The sequence below is a fragment of the Pempheris klunzingeri genome, chromosome 4 (assembly GCF_042242105.1).
Source record: "Pempheris klunzingeri isolate RE-2024b chromosome 4, fPemKlu1.hap1, whole genome shotgun sequence".
NCBI lineage: Eukaryota > Metazoa > Chordata > Actinopteri > Acropomatiformes > Pempheridae > Pempheris > Pempheris klunzingeri.
Window position 1 is genome coordinate 8,842,999 of NC_092015.1, and position 25,037 is coordinate 8,868,035.

General features: G+C 40.8%; 1 protein-coding gene across 1 annotated transcript in view; it reads left to right on the top strand.

The window, feature by feature from the left end:
* pitpnm3 (PITPNM family member 3) overlaps positions 1–25,037 on the top strand; it is a 77,618-nt gene that overhangs the window by 38,143 nt on the left and 14,438 nt on the right. The window contains exons 4-10 of the mRNA XM_070829202.1: positions 5,618–5,688; positions 5,866–6,086; positions 16,188–16,377; positions 17,558–17,680; positions 18,476–18,663; positions 22,192–22,334; positions 22,779–22,949. Of these exons, the coding sequence (XP_070685303.1) occupies positions 5,618–5,688; positions 5,866–6,086; positions 16,188–16,377; positions 17,558–17,680; positions 18,476–18,663; positions 22,192–22,334; positions 22,779–22,949 (1,107 nt within the window). The remainder of the gene's footprint in view (positions 1–5,617; positions 5,689–5,865; positions 6,087–16,187; positions 16,378–17,557; positions 17,681–18,475; positions 18,664–22,191; positions 22,335–22,778; positions 22,950–25,037) is intronic.

Below are 25,037 nucleotides of genomic sequence, written 5' to 3' on the forward strand. Positions count from 1 at the left end.
CATTATATGAGTTATAAATACAAAATACCACTCTCATGTAAGTGCGGTTAATATGAAGCTACAGCCGGCAGCCAGTTTGCGTCTTAGCTCAGCATTAAGGCTTGAAAGAGGGGGACTTTGCACTGATTAAACTAACAAGACATATCGTATTAATTATTGGGCTTCAGAGATGCTTGTGGGATTTTGTAACTTTTGAACAGAGCCACGTCATTAATGTCAAACTAATGCTCCAAGGGAACTGCAACCACCTGTTGCTGGTACAACTTCATCATACTTCTTTGTTTAACTTCTGCAAGTTACTCAAGCATCTGGCATAGTTTGCACTTTTTCAGGCGCTCATATTGTGCTGTTGGCATTTGTACATTTTGTTTTTTCTTCCTCCTTTTAGTGTAAAACATCTTCAGACAGCGGTTGCTACCTCTTCTATCAATTATTTACATGACCTTTCAATGTACATTTGTCAATAGTTTGTAGCCTCTGTTACCTCGCTTCTGCATGCTGTATATATGTGTGTGTTAGTGTTTGCTGCAGAACAGCAGCCTCAGCATACAGACAGGGAGCAGCTGGGATTGTTAGGGACAGGCTGTGTGTATGTCAGAATATATATGTGTCTTTGAGTCAGTTCATGTGCTGCATCACCTTATGGTGTGTGTAGGGACGTGTGTGTGTGTATGGGCGGGGAAGGTTAGCAGTTTTGTCATGTATTGGAGCTGGTGGCGTCTCCTGGGGTCTTTTCTCAGTAGAGCAACACGACAGACCCTGACGCCAACAGCAGTGAACAGATGGCTGACCGTGTTAGCACGCCTGTACGGTGCCAGGGGTCAGAGGGGGCTGTTCACCCAGTCAGGAGACAGCATACATCCAAATCGGCACCCTAACCTGTTGCTCCACAGCAGCACACGCTTTCGAATTATACGTGACTTCAGCTTTCGAGATAATTTCTCTAGCATCTTACATCCAATACAAACATTACAAATGCAATCCAACATTTATCCACTTTCTTTTATTATGAAAACCCTTATTAGGGGAGACCGGGGATTTTTGTCACGCTTTTTACTCATGTGAATTGCTCATCATCGACATATCTTCATCCCTACATTAGAGCGAAGCATAAAGTCTTGTGTTGAAATGGGTTTAACTTTCATTCTTATAAGTTATTTTAACAGAAAGTTATTAACCGTAAAAAACACTCATTACACATTGTGACTACCAACCCCACTATGGGATTCGCTGTCATAGTGTATGAGGTTATTTGTCTATATAGTGATCAGTGACGTTTCAGTGGAAAAAGGTGATCTTAAAAGAACAAAAATGTAACTTTTACTTTCTTTTAACCTGGGGACACAAATTCAATATATCAGTTTGATGAGTAGAATCACCATCTCTATCATCCTTGTTGTATTTTTCTAGCAAGCAACTGAGAAGTAGACTAAAATTCAAGCCATTCCACTTTTTAATAAATGTTTGATTATGAAATGCCCGATCGCCTAGAAACTTTTATTGCAACAGCAACAAGAAAAATTACCCTGACCCAATTTTGTTTGCATTTTGTTGAACATTTATCTCCAATTGATTACAAACAAACAAAACCTGTTGCAGGAATTCAGATCTCACCATGCACTACATCTGCAGGGTAGTGGTGAGCGCAGATCTTACAGTATAATATTAAAAATAGTTGCAATATGAACGGCAATTTAAAGTCCAGGGCACGTTAATGTAACGCAAAGAGTCTAATGTTAAGCAACTGTGGGGCTGGATGAGAGACCTGGGCCCCCCCCCCCAGGTCTCTCATCCAGCCCCACAGTCGCTGTGGCCTTGTTGATGAGTCTGGCAGCAGAAGGGAGGAAACTGTTTCCAGGGTGATAGGGGTCGACCTCAATCTTACCTGTACGCCTCAGGGTCCTGGAGGTGTACAGGTCCTCGAGAGATGGCAGATTGCAGCTATTCACCCTCTCTGCAGAGTTGATGATACGAACAAAACGAAACAAGACAAAACAATGCGCACCAACAGACAGACCGAACATCATGGTGCCATCTTATATTAGTTAATAAGATACCAATGATTTGTCGCTCAACCTATTTGCACTCAATGGAAGAAATAAATACTCTGTAGAATGTGAAAATGATCTATGGAGCGTTTTAGCCTCTCAGCTCATGGTTTTAGTCCCACAGCTTGAGTCTTACTGCTCTCGTTAGCGCTGTATCCTGCAGCAGTGGGTAGCCATTTTCACTAAGAAACAGCCTGTTACGGTTTGATTACCACTGCTTCTTTAAAGCAACATACAGTTTTGTTTATTATCATCCCACACCTGTGCACAAGAAAGTGTTCGCAATCATAACAAATATAATCACACAAATATAATCAAAAGCTTTTTTCTGCACTGTAAATTTCCATCTTTTGTTTCTTGAGACCGTAGATTCTTTTGTTCTTGTTTGTTGAGCTAAAGATTTAAAGGCAAGAAGAAGTCAACGACGCTGTTTTCTGTGCACGTCTTCCCAGGAACACAGATAATTTACCATGATACTGTAGCTCTCTAATGAGTTGATTCACACTCCAGCAGACAGGAAACTTTGAGGGCATTTTGCCATTTTCATAGCCCCTGAAAGGATGTAAATCTGTAGGCTGCAAGCCAAACTTCCTGATGATTAATTTTCGTCCTCTCACTCTCATCCTTGATCTCGTTTTTCTCTCATCTGCTCAATAGAAGGTGATAAATGTGTGATGGTGAAAGTGGTGGTCGAAACCTGAGAGGAAGAAGATTCAGGGAGAGATAAACAGACAACAAAAACTCTGCATGCCAGAGACTGAAAGGGACAATGCTTGGTTTTATGGGGAAGAATGATATTTTAAATCATAGTTACACAGAGAGAATGACATCCAAGCAGGAATCAATAGATCAATATTTCATCCTTTCCCATTCAGCTCATTTAGACTTCTCTGTAAGGCCCCTTTCGTCTACACAACCATCTTTCTGCGGTCATTCTTCCCTTCCTCTCTCTCACAGATAAGTTAAAGAATATCTCAGACTGCAGTATGATAACAGATGCCCTGATGCACTGCGTGTGCCTGCTGTGACTGTATGCCTGACTGGGCTATAAGCCACTGGAAATGGCCCTGGTGCTGCTGAACTATGGCAATGTCAACTTTCCACAAGGACCTTTCTAGGTTAGGCCATTTGTTGGGAAAGAATGAGCGCAGGGAGAGAGATGTTAAATACCACTAAGCTTCTTAAAGCACATATTGGCTGACAGGACTCTGAGAGGAAGCACAAGAAATGAAAACAGAAAAGTAGATGATTGTTAGAGCTCCCTGCAGCAGCACAACCCTGCTGCAGGAGGAAATAAAAGATCCTGCAAGAAGCAGGTTTTTACCACTGAGCCACATGTTTTTGTCAATTTGCTCCGATATCAGACAAATGTCTTACTTACTCAGCTGTCTGCTGCAGATTGGCAGCCAGTACATTTTATAGTACAATGTGATATGTGAGATTCAAGGCTTTTTATACTGGCTGTGTTTGAGTGAGTGTGTGCTGTCATACACTATTGTTTTACTGTATCCTTGGATATTCGGTGATAAAACAATTCTGATGTTTTGTATTGCACTTAACAGAATAAAGATAAAGGTATGACAGAATCACGTACTTCATGTACCTTACGTCAACATTTCCTGTACACTAAAGCAAAGAAATCATATCCCACTCAATCAGCCACAGGAATTGTTGTCTGTGAAACATGTAATGAAACCTATTTCAGCTTTCTACTTTAAGGCATCGCTCTAACCTGCTTGAAATCATTATATTTGGGGTTGAATGGTTTTCAGTTGAGAGTTTCATGCCACACACAATGTTTCAAGGGATTTTGTTTAGTGTGAAAATGATGAAATAGCCATTTCTTGAAGATTGGTCTCAACTTGAAGTGCCATCTGTCCAGTCAGAATAATCTTTTTTAATTGTAGGTGCTCCAGCACAGATGTTCAGAATCACTTGATGGTCTAAACATAGGAATATACTGCTGGAAACTCAAATCGTTGTCATTTATTCGTATACCCCTGGTATGAAAATGTAGAAAGTAGAATGTATTTTTGGAACATTTTCACAATTTAGAGGTGTGGACTCGAGTCATTTATTTGGAGACTTTATAATCGACCCAAGTGTGACTTTCACACCGAGAACTTGAGATTTCATGTTGGGCAAGTTACCTAAAAAGATAATTAATTACCCATTAAATATTACTCACCAAAAAACAGTTTCATTACTTAACTAATCGGTTACATTAATTGTTATTTTACTTGCCTGCTCAGCCATACAAGACCAATTACGCCTTTATACAACTTCAAATCCTCTACACCCACATTTCACACTCTTCTTTGGACATATTAGTGACCATCAGCTGCTAGCTTAGTCCCAGTGACTGCACACAGCTCTCTAGAGGTCCTGCCCTCACTGTGGAGCTGTGGGTTTCACACACCCTCCAGCCCTAAATAAAACCAGATACTTCCTGAATGTAGCCTCACCAGTTGCTAATGTTTGCTAGCCAGATAAGCAAACACAGCTTATAAATAAGCAGACTTTGTAGTTGCCTGGAAAAACATTTCTCCTCTGTTGATAGAGGCGAACAAATCAAAGTGTTGCCAAAGTAACTGAGCTTTATGGGATTAGTAACTCTAATGTGTAAGTGTGCAACAGCACAGCAATGATTTAACACCTCAAATAAGTACAACCACCTTTATGTCATACACGGCATAGGTTTTTGGCTTGCTTTCAAAATCAACAATATTTTCCCTGTCCTGCTGTGTTTTTGGAAGAACTTTTCTGTACTTTCTCTCTCTTCCAGAAAAAAAGAAGACCTCCCTCCATTGATTTCCTGTTACTTTGTGACCAAAATAGTTCAGTGTGCCGAGTCCCTTGTGTGTGCTGAGCTGTTCTAGACAAGCAAGCAGTCGAAGGCAGGCTGTGGGCTGGGAATGGAGTAGAAAGGAGATGACAGTGTGTGAGACTGTGAGAGTCTCCCATGACAGTCAGTCCCAGACGAGGAGGCCAAATAAACAAGGAGCAAGCGAGCAAAGCACAGAGCCATACCAAGCGAAAATAGAGAGACAGGAGAGAGATCAGGAATAAGATGACACAGCGTGCAGAGGCTTCCGGAGAGGGTAATGAGTTTGGCCAGGTTCCCGAGATATGCCGCACCACGCAGAGAGAGGAAGAGATGCTTCGGGTTGTTAGTCAGGATAAAAAAATGTCCCTGTCTCTTCATCTTTTGTCTATAGAAACGAAGTCCATATTTTCCTGCATCAGAGAAGCTAAAATCAAATTACATGGGGGTCTAGATGCTGCAGCACAGAGAACTGTGCTCCTGCTGTTTACCGTCAGTATTGACTTTTGAGTCTTACTTATGCCATTTGAGCCTAAGGGCACATAGACACATCACCCTATTTGGAGTATGAATGAAGAGAGATGAAGAGGCGTTAGTAATATTGACCATATTCACAAATCAATTACCTTTCATGCTTCTGTTATCGGTGCAGCCTGCAGAAGTGGCTCCTGAAGTGACTCTTTCTTTCCCCTTTCTCCTGCTCTTTTCTTCCCTCCTGGTTCTACCCTTTACTCACCCAATATAGAGGGTCTCTACCAGCTGGGCGGTTCACGCTGTGCCCCTCAGAGCAGCATTGAAGGCCTGGAGGACATAGAGGTAGGATCATTACAAACAGCCTCTCTGTATATTCACCAACAGCCAAGAACATGTAGAAGTACCCAATTATTTGTCTTGCTCCACTGCTTTCACAAAAAGCTGCATCTATTCTTTCCTTCCCTTTGAGTACCTCCTTTTAAGTGTTTCTTTTTCAACCCTACGTGGAACTTTTTGCAGAGAAAATGTAAGACGCATGTGCTGCTGCTGGTTGTGCACGGGGGAAACATCTTGGACACAGCGTGTGGAGACCCAAGCACAAAGGCTGGCGATGTGGCCACCCTGGCTTCTGTGCTGGAGAAAGTGACAAGGGTGCATTTTCAGGCTGCCGCTGAACACGTGATGATCAAGCTGGTGCCATGTCCGGCCGTGTGCGCTGAAGCCTTCTCCCTGGTTTCCAAGTGAGTGCTACTGCCAGAACAGGGTCTCTCATTAGGCCCATTTACAACCGTCATTTCAAGTGTCTCATAGGTGGATGAAATCCAGATGTGGCTAAATACACTTTTGTTTAAATTTAGCGACATACACTCTGGTTAGACATAAAAAGACAAACCTGATGCTACAATGATGTGAATTATATGCAATGCCTTCACAGTCACCAGATCTGACTCAAATTGAAAACCTGTGGGAAATTTGTACCAACACATTATACAGCACTCTCCACCAACATCATGAAAACACCAAATTAGGGGATATCTTTTGAAAGAATCATGCCTCCAGTATAATTCCAGAGACTTGATTAATCAATGTTAAAAGCATTAAACCTGTTTCGGAGGTTAGTCATGGCTCAGAGCCTTGCTAAAACTCTTAATCCACCTTATTCGGAGCCCCATGGTACCCGGTGTGAATGATGGGCAAGATTTGTAATCACTCTAGTCATGAGAGTTAGCGATATGCTGCTGGTGTCTTCCCTTTTCTTGATTTGAGAACACGGCCTGTCTGCCGTAAATAAGGGATGAGAGGCCGTCTTGAAGAAGTGGTGATAATGTACAGTACATATTAAGCTACCAAACCAAAGTATATCAGTACCTCCATAGTAGTATATTCATGCATTTCATATTAAAAGAATTGGAACAACATTTTGTATTTAAAAACTGTAAACTGCTTCATGTCCAACACATTGTTGTAAATATAATTTAGCCAACAGCACAAGGTGTCCCTGAACTTTACTTTAGCTAATGCTACTTAGTTTGTTACTGTGATTACAGGACAGTTGTCCAGGTCGTTGTTTCCCAAAAAGCTCGAAGAAAAAAGGAGGAGACTTGTTGCACGCTGCTAACTCTCACAGACACTGGTTCATGAAATGAATTACTGGAAGTTGTGTCACTCAAGGATTCATGGGTCTAGGAATAAGATGGATGATTATTTCCTCCTAATTCGCCACCCATCTCTATGTGTCTCCTTTAACCAGATCAAAAATCCATGAGCAAGACATCATGACACTCATAGTACACCTTCTGTATCACAACCGCTTTTGAGTTCACAGTCACTGTCTTTTTCCTGATACTTTAATGTGGCAGGGAGAAAGATGACCGATTTCATTGTCACTTAAGCTGTCATTATCAGTCGCAAGACCCTGTAAAAGGCTGCTTCCACTGGCTTCTTGCTGACACTTGAGAGGCTTTGTGTGTAGATGGAGAGGTAGATGTATTTATATGCTTCTGCTTAATTCAGCCAGAGAGATGTCAAGTAAATGACCATTTATTTTTTCAATCTTTCAGTAAGGTTCCAAATCTTACTCAAATCATCAATACCAAAAGCTTAATACATAATGATGAGGTCGAGGTGGCATGAGGTTAGACTGGCTTTGCTGTATGGTATTGCAGCTATTGTGAGGACCACGACCTGAACTGAGTTCATGCTGCTTTGGCTTTTTTCAAGGAAGAAGAGAGCTTCACATGTTACTGGATAAAATGCAAAGTATTCAAAATAGTCTAATTGAATGTAGCTTGATTGGACATTTAGGTGCCACTGTGCTTTCCTTAATTAGTTTTTAGGATTTTGCAGGTTCCTGCCTCTACTCTTCTCACTAGTTTGATAGACAGCCCTAAATATCACAAAGCATTAATTAACGGACTTCACTGACAGACTTCACAGGACTTTAAAGAGGCACTTTAAAGAGACATTTGAAGGATCTACCCAGTATGAATGCATCTCTGCAAGAATTAGCAAAGAGGCAAAAAATGCCTGGTTGGCAAAGGCGGTCAAGGTTAATTGGTAAAATATATTAACCAAAGACCCCTAAATAGACAGTGTAATGTTAATTAGAATGCTGATGACATTTCTCAGCCCCTGCAAGCATGTGGCATATTTAGCTCCTAACCTCTTTAGATGCTGTTGTTTTTAATTGTTAATTCTCTGCTTAAGTCCTGGAGGTGGCACCTTAGTGAACAAAATAAATGCCAGAATGGCATTAAGTTTCCTCTGATCCTGAGGGCTCAGCAGGTAAAATGTGCAATGATCTGTTTATCTAATTATCTACTGTTACTGTGTATCCAGGTTTAATTTATGGTATCAATTTCAGAGAAGAAGTTAATGGTGGATGTTGTGGTAGTACTTTCGTGATGATCAACAATCAGTCAGTATCCTATTTTAAACTAAGCATTGTTATGTCCTATAAAGTCTTAATCCTTGCACCCATCGCTGTAGAGTAATGAAGTCCTTGGCTGAAAGATATTTTTGAAATACAGGCGGTAAAAACATTTAGTCTCATTTTTAGTCTAATTTGCGGCCAGTGTAGAGCGATGCTTAAGCGTAACTAATGATTTCATTTCACATTTAACGTCACATGCCCCAGTGGTCACCAGTTTTATCTTTGACAATATCACTTTTTGCTCTCCAATTATATGCTTAGGATGTTTTTGTCTGAATTGTCACTAATCACTGTGGCTGAGAGAAAGTGTTTGGCAGTCAATTTGAGGCTTCTGTCTGCTTTTGTGATTGACATTAGCAGTAGTGAGGTACTGACTGGAACCAAGACGAGCATAAAGAGATTTGAGGGATGTAGCTGCTTGGCATCTTGACGTCCGCTTAGCATTCACCATATCCGCAGATAAAATATTAAAAACAACAACTTCCTATGGGAGTCGAGCAGGATGAGTAAGTGCTGCATCTCAAATGCCTGTTTTAGTATGCACGTGGACAGACACACACACACACACACACACAGACAAACACATGCATGAAATGTTCCTTGAGGATATGCATTTGCATTAAAATGCGATGTCACAAAGCTGTTTTGAATTAAATGATTAAATATATCGTCTAAGAAAAGGATAAATAAATGCGTAAATATATGAATGCATGAAATGCACAAGCCAAAAACAGGTTAGGATTGTGTAATACATTGATTCCATATTATTTATTTGGTCTTAAATGGTTTTGGTAAGATTTATTCTCCTGCTGGATGTTTTAATTGACCAATAGCAGACTTTACTTTTCTTCAGCAGGATTATTGTTTATCAGGATTTTGACTTGTTAGTTTTAAAATGCAATTTAAGGTGCATTTAATTTATTTTTTCCCTCCAATCTTCAAATTAAGGTTTGGCTTAATTTAGATTTTCCTTCAAAACTGATTTGTAGAATGTAAGTACTGGCAATATACTAATATCCACCAGTAAATCAGTCGGGCCCTTTCTATACTACAGTAGGTGAGATCTAGTATGGAGAAAGCGGGACCAAAATCCAGAATATAAACAGCCGGATGAAAATCTCAAAAAACAATGACAATGTTTCAGCTCTCCAGTAGAATTAGACAAAACCTACTTATACCCAGATGGCTCCAGGTCCTCAACACAGTCACGCAATATGTGCAGTCAGTAGGCATTCATACACGCCCACACAGCAATAAACACAACACTTATTCAACTCTACTTTTGTCAGTTAGCAGTGTTTGCTCTAATGACAGTGTTGGACTTGTGGGTGTGCAGAATCGGTTATTTGCATGCCAACATAAACATCAGAGGACCATGCAGCCCCGCGGGAAGGAATTGCTGCTGTGTGGGTAATTTACTCTCATTCTGGGTAACAGCTTGGCTGAAAATCGCACCACGGACTGGAGGTGGCAAAGTCTCTTAGCGCCTCAAAGACAAACTTTCACATAAACACACCACTTTTGACTCGGTGCTTGATAATTCCTTATGTACTGCAGGGTGTCCCAATAGGCAATGAACATGTTTTTGTCCTTGTTGCCGTGTGTGAAAGGCTCGCTGTGCTCTGAGGTGCCCTGAGAGCTCATTATTAGCTCTGCCTGTTAATAGATGCACCTGGCAGCGGTGACTAGGTGCTAGGTGTCAAGACAACACACATGTGAAATAGGTAAATCACATTTGCACAAATACATGCCACACAAAAAAGAACACTGAATGTGCAATATTGCACCATAGCACATCCAATTAACAGCGACAGTGAAAAGGCTCCCAAATTGATTTCCTCTTGCAGCCAGCACACCGCCTCTGTCACAGCTTGAAGAGAAATAAGCATTTATTCATTATAAACTTCATCTGAGCAGCAGGAGAGAGAAATAAAATGAATTCCTATCTCAATAGATTCAGAGTCGGTGTACAGGGTCAGTTTTCTATCAGGGGAAGCAGAGGAGCAGGGAGAAGTCCACTTGTGCCGTCCACCCTGTGCACAGCGAGAGACCTCAGTTCAGGGAGAGAGACTCATTATTCTGGCCATCGCAGACAGTGGACGTGCCGCTACTGTTTCTAGGCCCTCTCCCTAATTAAAAAGGCTCTGCAGAGGTCCATTTCTGTTCATGTTAATTGTGCAAACGTTGTGCAGCGCCAAGCCATTAAGGGAGAGCAATTAAGCAGGAATCTGAGAGACTTCAGAGTTTTTCAGTTTGACATTTTATGGCAAGAGGCAAGAGGGTGGCTGGGCTGCGTGATAGAGTCCATCTCAAGGTTATGCTGCTTGAGATATGGCTGATTCGAGGTTTAATCGGCTCACTCTGCCTTATCTTCTGCCTGCTGTGGTTAATGGATCTCTTCATCATCATATTTCGACAAACCTAGACTAAGACTTCTGTACATCTCTCAGTCTAGAATAGAATGGCAATTATCCTGCCTTATGTGTCGGTGATTGAGTCAAATTTACATGGTAATCACAGGCAGAGTGGTAAACTGTAAAGCTCCCTCAGTTCAAAGATGAAGCCAAGTGTCACACATAGCAAAGAAGCAAATGAGGCTTTTTGTGTTATGTGTGTAAAATGAGTCTTCAAAGACGTGCACCTCAATATGACCTGAGCATATGTGCAGTCGATATCGCTTGCATTTTACTAATGAGAGCAGGGAGATGTGAACGGGGTAAATGCCGCCACTCGTGAGCGAATGACTCACATCTTGAAATAACAGGGCAGAGTCATCGCGGTGAGGCGAGTCGAGGCGAGGCACGCTCCTCTGCCACTCAGGGCTCGGTTGACGGGCCTCTTTTGAGGAGCAAAAAGCCTCCCAAGTAGCAGATTTGAATTGTCCAGTGTCTCTGTGCTGATTGATAGATCTCTCGTTCATCGCTCTTGGATGAACACATGCTCTTAATTAAGGATTTAGGTCACATACAATAAAATCCAAACAATAGAACACCATCTTTTTGTGGCAGCAAATACACCAATTTCTGGTTTTGCTCTGTTAAGACTGTGTGCCTTCTATCCACTATATAGATCGCCAGCATTTTAGAGGAAATTACTTGGATTATTAAGATTAATTATAGCTATTAAATGCAGATGGGATTTGGATGGTTTGATGGAGGAGCTCTTTTCAAAGCACATGTTTGTATAGAGAAAGATGCTGTTTCAAACTAATTAAGACCATCGATTCTGAGCAGAGAACTTTATACCTTAAAAGTGTCTCAGCTGGAACAGTTTGGCTCATGCACACACAAACAAACAAACGGACCACTTATGTTCTCCCTTTTGAATGTAAAACAGTGGCTGCTCTGTGGTAATGATACTAACAAGCGCTTGCATAATCAAGCAATTATGCAACATAAATAATAATGAGTGTCTCACTTGACATTTGTTTAACTGTGCAGCAGGTGTTGAACCTCTGTTCCTGTCCTGTGACTTGTGCACCTTGTTCAGAGGTAGAGCTGTGTTTGGAATATAAATTGGGTTTTTTTTTTTGAGTAACTGAGTAAGAGGGTGTTTCTGGGAGATGTGTGTTAGCAGGAGTTGTTAACAAGACAAATAAGATCAAGGCAGAGTGGCTACAAAGCCTGGACCAAACTCTCAGCGGCAGTCAGCTGGGATGTTGGTATTCCTCATTTCAGCTCCAAAACTCAATAAACAGGCACCTGATAAACAAATCATCATAGTTTGAGTTATGAGGTGCCCTGGTGGTATTTTGCTGCACAGCGAGTCTTCCTCCAAGGGGCAATATGTTGCCATCTCTGTGCTTGTTTTTTTCTGAGCTGAATATTTCACACAGCAGAAGGAGTGACACTGTTGTTATGCAAATAACTCGGTGCAGTACTGCTCCAGTGGCACAGAATATATTACAAAGATTTAATTTTTACCTGTTTTCTTGGAAATCTGCAAATCTGCTCAAAGCGTACAATCCGTGCCAAAAAGCTGCCCTTGATGGCAGGGTTCGTACAGTACCAGAGTTGACACACAGGGACTGCAAACAGGGTTTCAAGAGGTTTTAGGTGATCTCGCTTCAGTTTTCTACCGACAGTTACACATCAGAGCCACATCCTGGGGTGTGATTCCACTTATCGCTGCTCATTAAAGCAACTCCAGCTGGAGACTGCCATGAGTGAAGCTACAGGAGACACTTCCCCAACAGAGAATATGCTTTACAGAGATGATAAAACAAGATCGCACGAACGCTCATCGAGCAGTTAATGTAAAAACGTTATGACTTACCTTATGACTCACCATGACCCTGGAAAAGCCCACTTGACCATCTCAAAAGCTTTTTTCTAAGTTATATCCACTCCTATGTATATTTACATGCTCATTGAATTATAGTAGTTATAATGTGATTAAGAGGCAGAGCCCATATAAACAATATATCTTACTATAATAATATAATTATTCTTCTAATTGAAGAATGTGTAATCACAGTAAAGTGGAGTTCATTGATTATAATTGATGTTTGTACACCTTGTTTACACGTTTTCACCTGTGCTCAAATTGCACAGTTGATTTTCACCATATATGCAGGTAGAAGTGAACTGTTGTCTAGACTATTTTCAGTATGGACTCAGACTCTGACTCGTGGGTGTTCTTTTTTACTTCCCTATTTGTAGATATTTTCAGTGAGGTTACTCTAGTCAATTGCTGGATGTCACACAGCAGCTTCTCCGAAAGGCAGGAAAACTATACTGTATGTATACTGTTGATGGTTTCATTTTCTACTTATTTATCCAGTTTAAATGTGTTCAGTACTGTATATAGGCAAAGTAGGAACTATTTTTATTGAAATACATACTGTGTTATTTGAAGTGGCTATGGGTCTGTAAATAGAAAGATGCATGAAAGCTGTATTGGTAAATAGAGCCTAAGTTAGTCAGAGCAGTCACTAATTGTTGTAGAGTTTTTGCAGACATTTAAATAATTGATCTCCAATAGAGATCCTTCACGGCTTGCTATAATGCCAGCAGTGGGGCTTGTAGAAGTTGCTTCATCCACAGCAGATGTTGCAGGCTGACTGGTGAACACTGTGTTGCTGGCAGCACAACAACCACATAGTCTCTTTCCTCCCATCAGGTTTTGTAAAGCCTGCAGTGTGCTGTTTTGTAATTGCAACAGTAATGGGCCATGGCTGCTATAAACATGTTGTGGTTCAGAATCACAGCAGTAATTATCAAAAAAGTGATGATAATGGAGCAGGATGGGTTTTTCACAAGAAGTTCTCAAATTTGTGAAGTTTTATTTGGATAATTGAAAGTGATTTTGTCCTGAAAATTGGAATATAATGAGAATTTTACACTGCCGTGCAGTCAGTTTAAGCAATCAAGTAAATGACTAAATCTGACTAATATACAACAGGACATTCACAGTCAGTGAGAAAACATTCATTTGCTTGTGCTCCAATTGTTACCAGACGGGGAGAAACACTCTCCTCCATAGATGCTACACAGACTCCATTTTTTCCTTTTCTGGGGATTGTAGCCATGGCAACACAATGTTTGGCTCTAATTTAACAAAGTTGATGAACCTCCAGAGGCACAATAGTCCTGCTCAGTGTTGCTGTACTTAGCAATAAATCATTACAGTCCAATTAGTGGAACAAGAACATCTCCCATGTTTTGGGAAATGCACTTATTTTCTTACTTAGTTAGATTAGATTAGAAGATTGATATTAATTCAATCCCTGTGTATCCAACTATAATAATAAGTAAACAATAATAGCTGTAGAAATTGTTGCTAAACCATTTAAGATGCAGGTTAATTCAAGTGGGCACTGTTTTATACACTGTGTGATAAAACATACTGTGCAGACAGACAGTAGTAATAATTTATGATCTTGCAGTTGTGCAAAAACTGACAGCAATAGAAAACAATTAGCCTCCATCAAAAGATTAAACATACACCTTAGAAATTATTTCACTGCTGTATCTTTTTGACTAGCATACAGATGGGTGACAAATTAAAGGAAAAAACAACATTAAACGTGAGAGGGATATACACCGTTCCTCCACAAGATACTCCCTCATCTAGATATACAACCTTGATTTAATCAGGCGATCTCATTGTGATCACGATCTCTTTAGCAAGCAAGACCTGAGTACAGCAAATAGAAAGAAAAACAGTCGTAGCCAGACATAACAAAGGGACATATAGCATCAGAGACAATCACAGACATCACTTGATGGATGTATGATTTGGTGTTATGGTGATGATGGTCTTGAGCACTGTCTTACATGTTTGTCTAAATCTTTAATGATTAATGTTCATGTGGATTGAGATCTGGTGACTGTAAAGGCCCCAGCATTTTATTCACATCATTTTCACATTCGCCACAAGCATTCAGTGAGCTCTGGCACACATATGCACACACAAGTGTATGCATTTGATATGTTTCTCCACTGAGGTTTTTCCTTTAATTTGTTCCCTGTCTGCATGTCCGAGCATCACCTGGGCTCTGCTCAGTGTTGGATGTGGAAAGTGTGCCGAGCCACTAACTTATTTATGAGGCTCATTTAACATATTTATTTATGCAGCCACTGAGTCCAGGTGTTGGTCATTAGCTAATAGCATGATCCCACCAACGACCTTTTCCTGACATACGTTATTGGTCTGTGGCTTAGAGCTCTATTGTCCTCCAAAAACCGGTAGAAACACATCAATGAGCCACACTGAGTGGCATGTTCCAACTTAACATTGAATGTGGGCACTGTAGTTCATTCCGACTCAGCTCCACTTACAGTGCAGTCGTGCTGCTTAAATCCTGAGTAGCATGTATTGATCCGCAGCTGAAATTAGTCCCGAGCAAAAGCACCATTAACTCCTGTTTGTGTAACATTTGCTAGAAACCACAGTGGCCAGCTGTTCTAGGTCACTAAGTAGCCTTTTTTAAAACTATTTGTTTATTTATCTTTAGTTTGTGTAATTTTTTCGTCATCCAGATTCAAACATCTAGGCATGGAGGATGTTGTGAAGCCCAAATGAAAATACTTTACTTGTCAGAGGGAGATAATGGGCATGGGGCAGAGTGCCAGACCGGCCCTTTCCTTTCCTTGCATTTAGTGTTTGTGTTAAACCAGGCTAAGCGTGTCACAAATCTGTTTCTGCATTGAGGACTGACAAGAAATGAAGTCAATATTGATCTTGTAATCTTAGTGGTATCTGGGAGAACAAATGTGTACTTCCCAAAATGTTATATTAATTTTTGCGTCTGTGCTACGTGAAAACGGTATATATAAACAGCCTTTATACTCGCCCAGAGGTTGTGCCCTTCTGTGCAGCGAGGTGTCCGTGGTTACTGACATATTTCAGCCTTGGTTTGGCATTTCTGCTTCTTCCTGTAATCACAGCATCTGATGGATGGTGACAGTGTGGACAATACTGCTCAAGGAAAGAGTGCAGGGCCAGGCCATCATCACTCTGTCACATTAAGCCTCTCACTCTATCAGTGATCCCTGTGACACACACACACACACACACACTCATTAATGTCTTTACAGCAGGAATACATAAAGACTCTGCTCTCATTGCTGTTACCTGTGCAAGTTGGCTTCGTTTTATTCCTTGAGATAACGTCCCTCTTCTCCTTATCTTATCGCACACACACACACACACACACAAAACAGCATTGTTAGAAAGCCTTGCCTCAGATCAGGCTGAGTTTGCATCATGAACAGATTGGATGAGATAAATGTAGGCAAGTGGAAGCATTTCACAAAATTAAGGGATCTGAGCTCATCATGAGTTTAATTTAATGAACATTATTACTTATGTTCTTCAGAAACGGATTGCTGCCTAACATTACTGCCAAATAAAGCTACAGAAAAAGATAATGTACCTTCCCTCTGTCCCTTCTGTCCCTCTTCAGTCTGAACCCATACAGCTACGATGAGAGCTGTGTGTCCAGTAGTGTGGACCACCTACCCCTGGCTGCTCTGCCGCTCCTTGCTATTGTCTCACCTCGTTACCAAGATGCCGTGGCGACCGTGATCGCCCGAGCCAACCAGGTCTACCACAACTTCCTGCAATCAGAGGACGGCCAAGGATTCACGGGTCAGGTCCGTTTCACCTTCTTTGGGTGGAGATGAGGAGAGGAGAGGACTTCACTTTATTCTCTCATCAGTGAATAATGGGCTGCTGGCACTTTAATAGAAGTCAGTGATTGCCAAAGGAAGTAAAGATGAGTGGGCTGTGTTTGTCTTCGGAGGCTGTGGGGGCTCAGGCCCTCAGATAGCTGCAGATCTCTATCGTTAAAGTAGACCACAATGGTGGTCACAATTTTTTTTAATTTAACAGCAGTAAGTTAGGGCTCTGAAACACAACTCGCCTGCTTATCTAACATCATATGAACAATTTTAAATGTAATTTAAAAGTCAGGTCAATAAGTGTATTTTTCTGTAGATAACTTTTTTAAATATCAGCTGCTGTCGTCGATGATTGAGAGCCGCTGGTCAATACAATTCAATAAACAGCTACAAAAGACATCACATACAGTCAAGAGGTACAACTCCACAGGTGATTACAATAAAGAAAATTACACTATTACGTGTTAGTCTTGATTTGCTCTTGCAGTAGGCCTACTGGATAGACACTTTCTGTACTCTGTGTTGGATTTTTATAATGTAGAAACTGCCACTCTGTGTCTACAACCCATTAAGATTATTAAATTCAATCCGCGCCCTGTTATTGTCTGCAGTATTTTCTCTGCAGATTGGTCTCTTTGTAATTGCAATTATCATAAACAGTAGTGTTTTTTTTTTTTCATTCCAACATTTTTAATTGTAGTCATATGGATCCACAGTGGAAACACCACTTAGAAACGCAGGAAGTGTGTTTGGGCCATGCAATGTGTTGTGTTATGTAGTGGATACTCAAACAAAAGCCTGCAGAGTAATAATGAATTCAGCCGATGTCAGCAGAATGAGAAGAACAGGAAAAGCTTATGTTATTCATGACATAGACAGTTACGGTTAGTGGGGATGGGATTTTATTCAGATTTAACAGGGAGCATTTTATCAGCTGTTTGTTGACCCTTCTGTAGTTCTTTTCACCAAGTGGGATATATCTGGGATATATGGGGCACAATGTCTTTATGTTGTGCATTACTGTTCTAGTAAAATATGTTGCTTTGTCATTTCTTAAATTTCATTCATACACTCTTCAATCGTCCTCCTGTTTAAGCTTCACTGACTGAGTGCACCATATGGATGGCGTCTAAATTATATGTTTTCCAAGCAGGTGTGCCTCATGGGCGACTGTGTGGGAGGTGTGCTGTGCTTTGACGCTCTGTGCTTCAGCAACCACCAGAGGCCTGGCAGCCCCAACAACAGCAGCAGGAACAACAGCACTGAGAGCCTGAAGGTGGGAGCTGACTGTTGTGATGGTGATGATGAAGATGATGATGATTATACACAGACCTATATGGGATTTGTGAGACTACTGAACTGGTGAAAAAAAATTTCACTGGTAATAGATGATTAAGAGATCAAATGAAATGATGGAGATTACATGCCTGTGTTCTACCTTGTCTTCAGTTAATTATTACAAGCGTGCACATGTACATGAGTGGCAATATCCTTGGCACAACGCCCTTTCCCTTCTAGTAAACAAACAGAGACTCTTATACACAGCATTCACCTCTCAGTTTTCATCTCCATCATGACACGACTTTTAGAAATGTCACCGTACACCAGGCAATGCCTGTGGCACCATGTTTGTCTAAAAGTCTCATACATAAATGCTGTAAATAAAAGTCACAGTGGGGGTTAAGCTAGTGTGTGTGGATCGCCAGCTGTTTAAAGCAGATCATATGATGGGGATCTGAATTTTTCTGAGCCTGTTTTTAATGGGTTCCTGTGGTGTCTATAACATATTTATCACAATGCAGCTTGTCATTTGATGTCTTATTCCCCCAGCTAAGTGTTGCATGATCACCACTTTCTGTCTGTTACTCCCTCCCTCTCTTCTCCTTCCCTTTGTGGGTCAAATCCTCTCACAAATAATAGATTCAGTCTTGCACAACCATCATTTTTCCCTCCACGTTTAACTGTTCAACTGGGAAAATGTATTAACTCCCATCTGATTATTTGTCATTTCCTACTGCTGTGAGTTTACAAGACTTGACAGTATGCTGCACACTCTCCTCCTTCCTCTCAGGATAACTCGGGCCTGCTCGGAGAGTGCAGTCCAGGTCTGAGTTCCAGCAAGAGGCTGAGTAAGAGCAACATCGATATCTCAGCCCCCAACGAAGGGCACAGCCAGAGCGGGCCACCTCTCAGCCGTAAACAGAGCGACTCATACGATGGAGACACCTCGTCCACGGGCCAGCGCAGCTTTTTTTCCAGGTGGGGCAGCACGCATGAACATGCATATAGGTTTGCCTAGAAGTTTGTCTGCCTTCAGACATTGTCACTACTTTACTGAGATATCTATCCATGCAGTATCTTTGGGTATTTGTATTAGGTAATTGTGGATAATGTTGCAATAAGAAAGACTGATCAATGACTATATACGATTTTATTAATGATCAAAGTTGTGTACTAGTAGATTTAACAGCTTTGTTGGATTAGCAAAAAATAGATATTACTGATTTTACTGTTATTTTCATTGTTTTTTATGTCATTTGTGTTGTGGTATGTAAACACTTTTACAGTGCTGTGATAGACTCGTGTGGCTGAGCAATGTGACAATATATATCGTGACCTATATAAATCTGTCAAAGACTATGACATGCTGCTTATGTCAAGGTATCTGGATGCATTGGACCATCATTTTGAAAAATTTGTATGCTTCATGGTTCATCATTCATGCTTGTTTTGGATTTCTATATACCATTCTTTTCAGGTATTTGTAGGATTAGCCAAAAGCAGACATTCTTCCTTTTCAATCAGAAAATATGGTTTTGAGAAATCATGTTTTGTGGAAAGCTTGGACATGTCTATTTTTTTCTGTCCTGGTGGTTACATATTAGAAAAAGAAGAACAAAAACACATACGCGCACATACACCAGCACACGCACATACATTATACAATCATGCACACCCATTATACTCAAAAATCTCTGTGCAAAGAAAAGAAAAAGAAAAGGACATTCAAAGTAAAAAAGCACAAGCCAAATCATATTAATTTACTCTTAAGAATTAAGTGACCTTGCATTACTTCAGTGCAAGACATCAGTCAAGTCGTGCACATCCACTTCCACACTCTATCGTGTACACATTCACAAAACCACACACAAACACTCACAAAGGGCAAAGCCTGGGATCTCAATCAAACTGCTTCTTTCTCCAGCTAATGGCTGGCGCAGAAAGAGCTTACAAACAAACTGCACACAAACAAACTGTACACATGAACAATCAAACAAGTATGTACACTGAAAGACAATGATTTTTATTGTTTTGTGCATTAGCCAAAAATGTACAACATTTGACAGCATTCAAATATGCACAGATTTGACCCAAAACTATACTCTCTTTTTTTAATCTATAGGTATATAATTGATAAATTGTTAATCTAGAAATGTAAAAATAGCATTTGGATCATTTAATGGTTTTTCTTTTTTCATCAGACAGCAGATGCACCGTTTAATATTAGATATTCTGTCATGCATTTCTATCAAACAGCATTTGTCGATCAGTGATAAGTGTGTTAGAGGTTCATATGGTGACCCAGATGTTCCATGTCGGCCCTCATCACGGTTCTCCCGGAACGTGTCATCTGGTCTCGTTCCTGCTCTTTATCAATATTTGCAGCTTGACTGCCCGCCTGCCTACCTGCCTCTGTCGGACTATAAATAGCCTGTTTCAGCCTGTGCCAGCCTGTTTGTGTGGGGAGACTGAAAGCTCCAGGTGAATTTAGCTGTGTTTGGGTGACTGGAGGGTGTACGACTGCCATGTTGGCTCAAGCAGCTAGTGTTCCCTTTCCGAATCACATGCTCCACTAGACTTACACCATCACCATCAGTAGTACAGTCACTGAAGAGTACATAACGCCAATTCACACTTAAACCACGTGGTGTTCATGGTGATCCATCTCTGAACTTTCTCTTCCATTTACACTCCTGATTAAGCCTGAGCCTTGCTATGTGGGGGGTAACCTCTGCTCCTGGATGCACTCTTTTCCCCTGCACCTCCCAGTGGATATCCCCAGTCACCAGGAGGGTTTAATAAAGCTCCTTTTCTCAGTCATTATCAGAATGGCATCTCAGACACCACCGTTTCACTTCATTTCATATTTCTCCACGTGCAACTTGTTCTGTTGTGGCCCTGAGTGGAAATTGCCTGTGAGAGTATCTACAAATTGGTCACAGCACTGCCATTATGAAAACCCAGGAGAGCTGATTTTTTTTTATATGTTTACCTTTTCTTTACTTTGTCTCATTTTCCCCTAATCCATCTTTGTTAGGGATGTGTGCTTTGGCTAATTTAACTGATGTTTAAACAGTTTCGAATAAAACTAACAGGAGAAAAAACAAACACCTAAATGGATAAAACTGACAGCATTTAGACATTTATTTACTCTCTAGTACTCAGTAAAAAGATTATGTGCAGTGCAAGCTACTGAAAGGCTCTTAGTGCATGCCTAATGCCCATAAGGAAATCTATTTGCAGTGATTTAGTATAATAGGCAGATATCAGCATATCAGCACCAAAAGCTGGGCACTGAGAGACACATCATATGTTCATCGCTCATTATGCCCCATAAAAACATGTCGACCATTCACCCGACAACAGTTAGCCAATGTAATATCTGTCATATCTATTTCACATAAAAGCAACAATGGACAGTCAAATGCTAAGAGTTATTACTGGAAAAAGAGGGAGAAATAGGAAATGTAGCCCATCCAGGCTTCAAAAATAACTCTTCACTTTCTACAGCAACAGGCAATGTTTTGTGTGTGAATGAAAACAGAACATGGATTTTTGTTGAAATGAATTGAATGAAATAGAGAACATAATATAGTCGTTCACAATTTACATCATGCTCATTCCTACTCTTCATGTATGCAATAGATAATTCCCCACTGCTTCACATCCCACAAGAATAATAAAATTCAACAGGCAAGCAGACTTACTCTCATACACACATTATACAAGAGAAGACAAAGACCAAAATGGAAGCGGCAATCAAAGAACTATTGATTTGGCGTTTAAAGATGGTTGGAGACTGTTGGCTAATCCTTTCTCCCCACGCAGGATTTAGTGGGGAAATGTTGGCTCACTAGACAGCAGAGGGATGTTGTCTGTCAGCAGAGGGTCACGGCTGAGACCAGCTCTGCTGTTCAAACAACTGTAAGCTGACGCAGCCTGTGAAGACTGAGTGAAGTGCTGCTCAGGCTGAGTCATAAAGGCCCAGTGCCGACAACGACCCCAGAATTTTAAAACAAGCCAAGGACTGAATCAGGACAAAGCAAAAGCATCACCGGCTCATCTGTGTCAAGACTAAGACACGTGCCTTGATAGTTCCAGCATGCACAATATTGACATTTACAATTTCAGATTACCTTTCCTTAAAATAGAAACAACCGTTAAATGCCACTGTACCCCTGTCCTGTCCCCTTTCCTTGTTCCTCTTGCTTCATGGTGAACACAGGTTTTAAAAGTGATACCTGCAGCATAAACTCAGTTATACACTTGAATACTTGGTCAGTATCACTAGAATCATCACATGCCTGCTTCCAGTCCATTTATTGGTCAGCCATGACGTTCAGTGGCCATTCTCATAACATGCAGCCAAAGAGTAGCTAGTGAATTAGCATCTCTAAGCCTGAGACTTGGGAATGACTGTACGAGCAAACAACCAAAGAATTCGAACTGATGGGCCCATTCTATATTTTTTTGTCCATGTCTGCTCCCCAGTTTGATGAAGGAGAGTGTGGAGGTCCGTGACGGCAGTAGCACCAGTCTGGTGTTGAACCCCGGCCGATTCGACTTCGAGGTGTCAGACTGCTTCCTGCTGGGCTGCCCGCTGGGCCTTGTGCTGGCCATGAGACGCACTGTGCTGCCTGCTGTCCAGGGTAAGAATCAGACACAAAACTGAAATAAATCAATAAAAAAACATATCAATGAATGAAGTTCTACATACTCATGCATCTGCAGAAGTATGTGCACATGCTATTGCACACACACATTTGTGCACACAACTGCATTGCCATCTTTTTTTAAATTTGTTTTTGAAAATAATCAGCCCTTTTGAAAAGTCAGATCAGTTTAAATTGGTTTTCACTGCACTCTAAAGGCTGCTGTGTTTATTGCTCCACTGTTGAATGTAATTTGGTAAACAAGGTACTCAGAGCATATGCTTCCACTCATAGAGATAAGGAGAAAACACATATGAGCTGGTGTGTCCTTAAATGTGTTCCTAAAAGAAACAAAAAACTTATTGTAGCCCTATTGTTCATGTGACACAGCTACACTGTTCCTAATGGCTCTACTTGTCCCTTGTGTTTTCTGACCCCCAGTGAGCCAGCTCCATCCAGCCTGCTCACAGATTTTCAACCTGTTTTACCCCTCGGACCCTTCAGCCTCCAGACTGGAACCGCTGCTGCAGCCTCTCTTCCACAAGTTGCCACCATTTGCTGTGCCGCGTTACCAACGCTACCCTCTAGGAGATGGACGCTCGATGCTCATTGGTAGGACGGGCGATTTGACCCTGGAAATCAATTTGCCAGTGTGGGGAGATGCGAGAGCAGCTCCTCCTGAATATTTCATTGGCTAATATATTTTCTGCTCTAATTGTATAGCCATATTAATAACCTTTTGGATTTTGTATTTCAAAGCTGGTGTGAAATCTTTGAGGAATTCTGTTAGTGGGACTAGATTACAGCGGCAGAGAGAGTCTATGACTAAGTAATGTGAAATTTTACAGGCGCACATGCACGCAGAGCCTCGACCCATTTGTGTGAGCTAAATCCTGCCCCCAAAGCCTGAAGTTTGAAGTAATTATTCTTCATCTTATCGTGGTGCAGTACCTTTAGCCTGTCACCCCTCTCGGAGGTTCAGGCACAGTATGTGAGATGTTAGTCTGCTAGATATGGTGCAGTAATCCCCCTGGAGGGCTTCGTTGTAGAGTCCTTAATGAGCCACTGATTTATTTGAAGCATGTTTTAGCCCACTTCTGGGACATGAAGACTCACTCTAAACAGCAGTTATGACGCATCGTCTGGTTCCCCTGCCTCTCTATCCACCTACCTCGCTGAGAGAAAGTGGGACAAGGACTGATCACTTGTGTTAACAGCATGTGTGATTGAACCCAGATCAGATAAGGCTTTGTGGTTTGGCGCAAGGCTTTGAAGAATGTAATACTCCTTTTACTCAGCACGCAATCGTGACAAATATCTGTAGCTCAAAGCAGATTTGTCAAATGAGCCATCTCAGTGATATATAAAGTTGCATATGACTCTGCTTTCAATTATGCTCTTTAATTGGGACTTTGAAATACAGTATATTCTCTGTAAGATAAGAACAGAAACATATTATGTATACATGGATGATGCATTAAGGGCAGTGGCTATTCATTTGTTTGTCAATAACTTGATATAGATACATAAGTGCCTTGCTGTTTCCTAATATTTGATGGACAACAGCGCCTTTTCATCTCATGTGGGATGTGCAGCATATTTGAAATGACACTGGAATGAAAAATGTACTATTGGACTTCATCCCCATTGAGTCATACACCGTGTAAGATAGATGTCTCAATTTCACATTTAAAATTAAAAGTCATGATGACAATCTAAGTAGGTTGGACGTAGCAGTTTGGTCAGATTCTTAAAGCCAAGTCTGTGCAAAGACAGCAGAATTATCATATTTCATAAAAGGATAAGCATGCTGTACCAAACATAACAGGCTCACACTTAAAACAAACAAAACTTGTCAAATGCAATCATAAACAGTTTGACACAATTTCAGAATCATCTGACTGGATGATTTATGGCCGATCCAGGATTGACTGTCGTCATCATTAATGACATAGTCAGTGTACGAGATAAATCAGGCTGGTTCCAAACTAGCTCTATAATATCTTTATGTATGGAGAAAACAAAACTTAATTATTGTACATTTACAGGTTTTGAGAATTATTGATCACACTTTGCACAAGGAGCAAACTGTTGTACAAATACAATAATTATCATAAAACTGGTAACATTAGTTTCATACCTGTTTGGATGCTGTCATGTTAACATAAAGGCCACAGCAGCATAGTTAAAAATGCACAAAGCAAGATAAAGTGAATGAAGCATCCTGCCTTCTTAAAGTTGAATACATCAGTTAGTTGTCATCTCTCATGAGCAAAGTAAATAAAATCTGGGAAAACAAATGAATTAATAAACACCAAACATTGTGAACGAGGTTATGTTGTAGATCTTCTCATGTCAGTTGAAGAAAAAGCTTTAAATTCTGCAGCTCCTCAGCAAATAGGCATTTAATGTCAGTCACAGGATAATGTCTTGTAACCCTACTGCACTGTTTGTTTGGACACTGTTGTACATCATAAAATCATTTGAACATTATCTATCTAACGATAAAATTGATGAGAGATTGTACCACTTTCCAACTTACTTGTGCTTATACTCCTTTTACCTTTTACTTATATTTTTTCTGTATAGATCCTGTCATGTTTGAGTAACGCTGTTGTGGAACATTTACCTAACCAACTACCTCACGCGATTGTTTAAATTGATTGTGCCGTTGATCATATGTTGGATAGATGAGCTCAT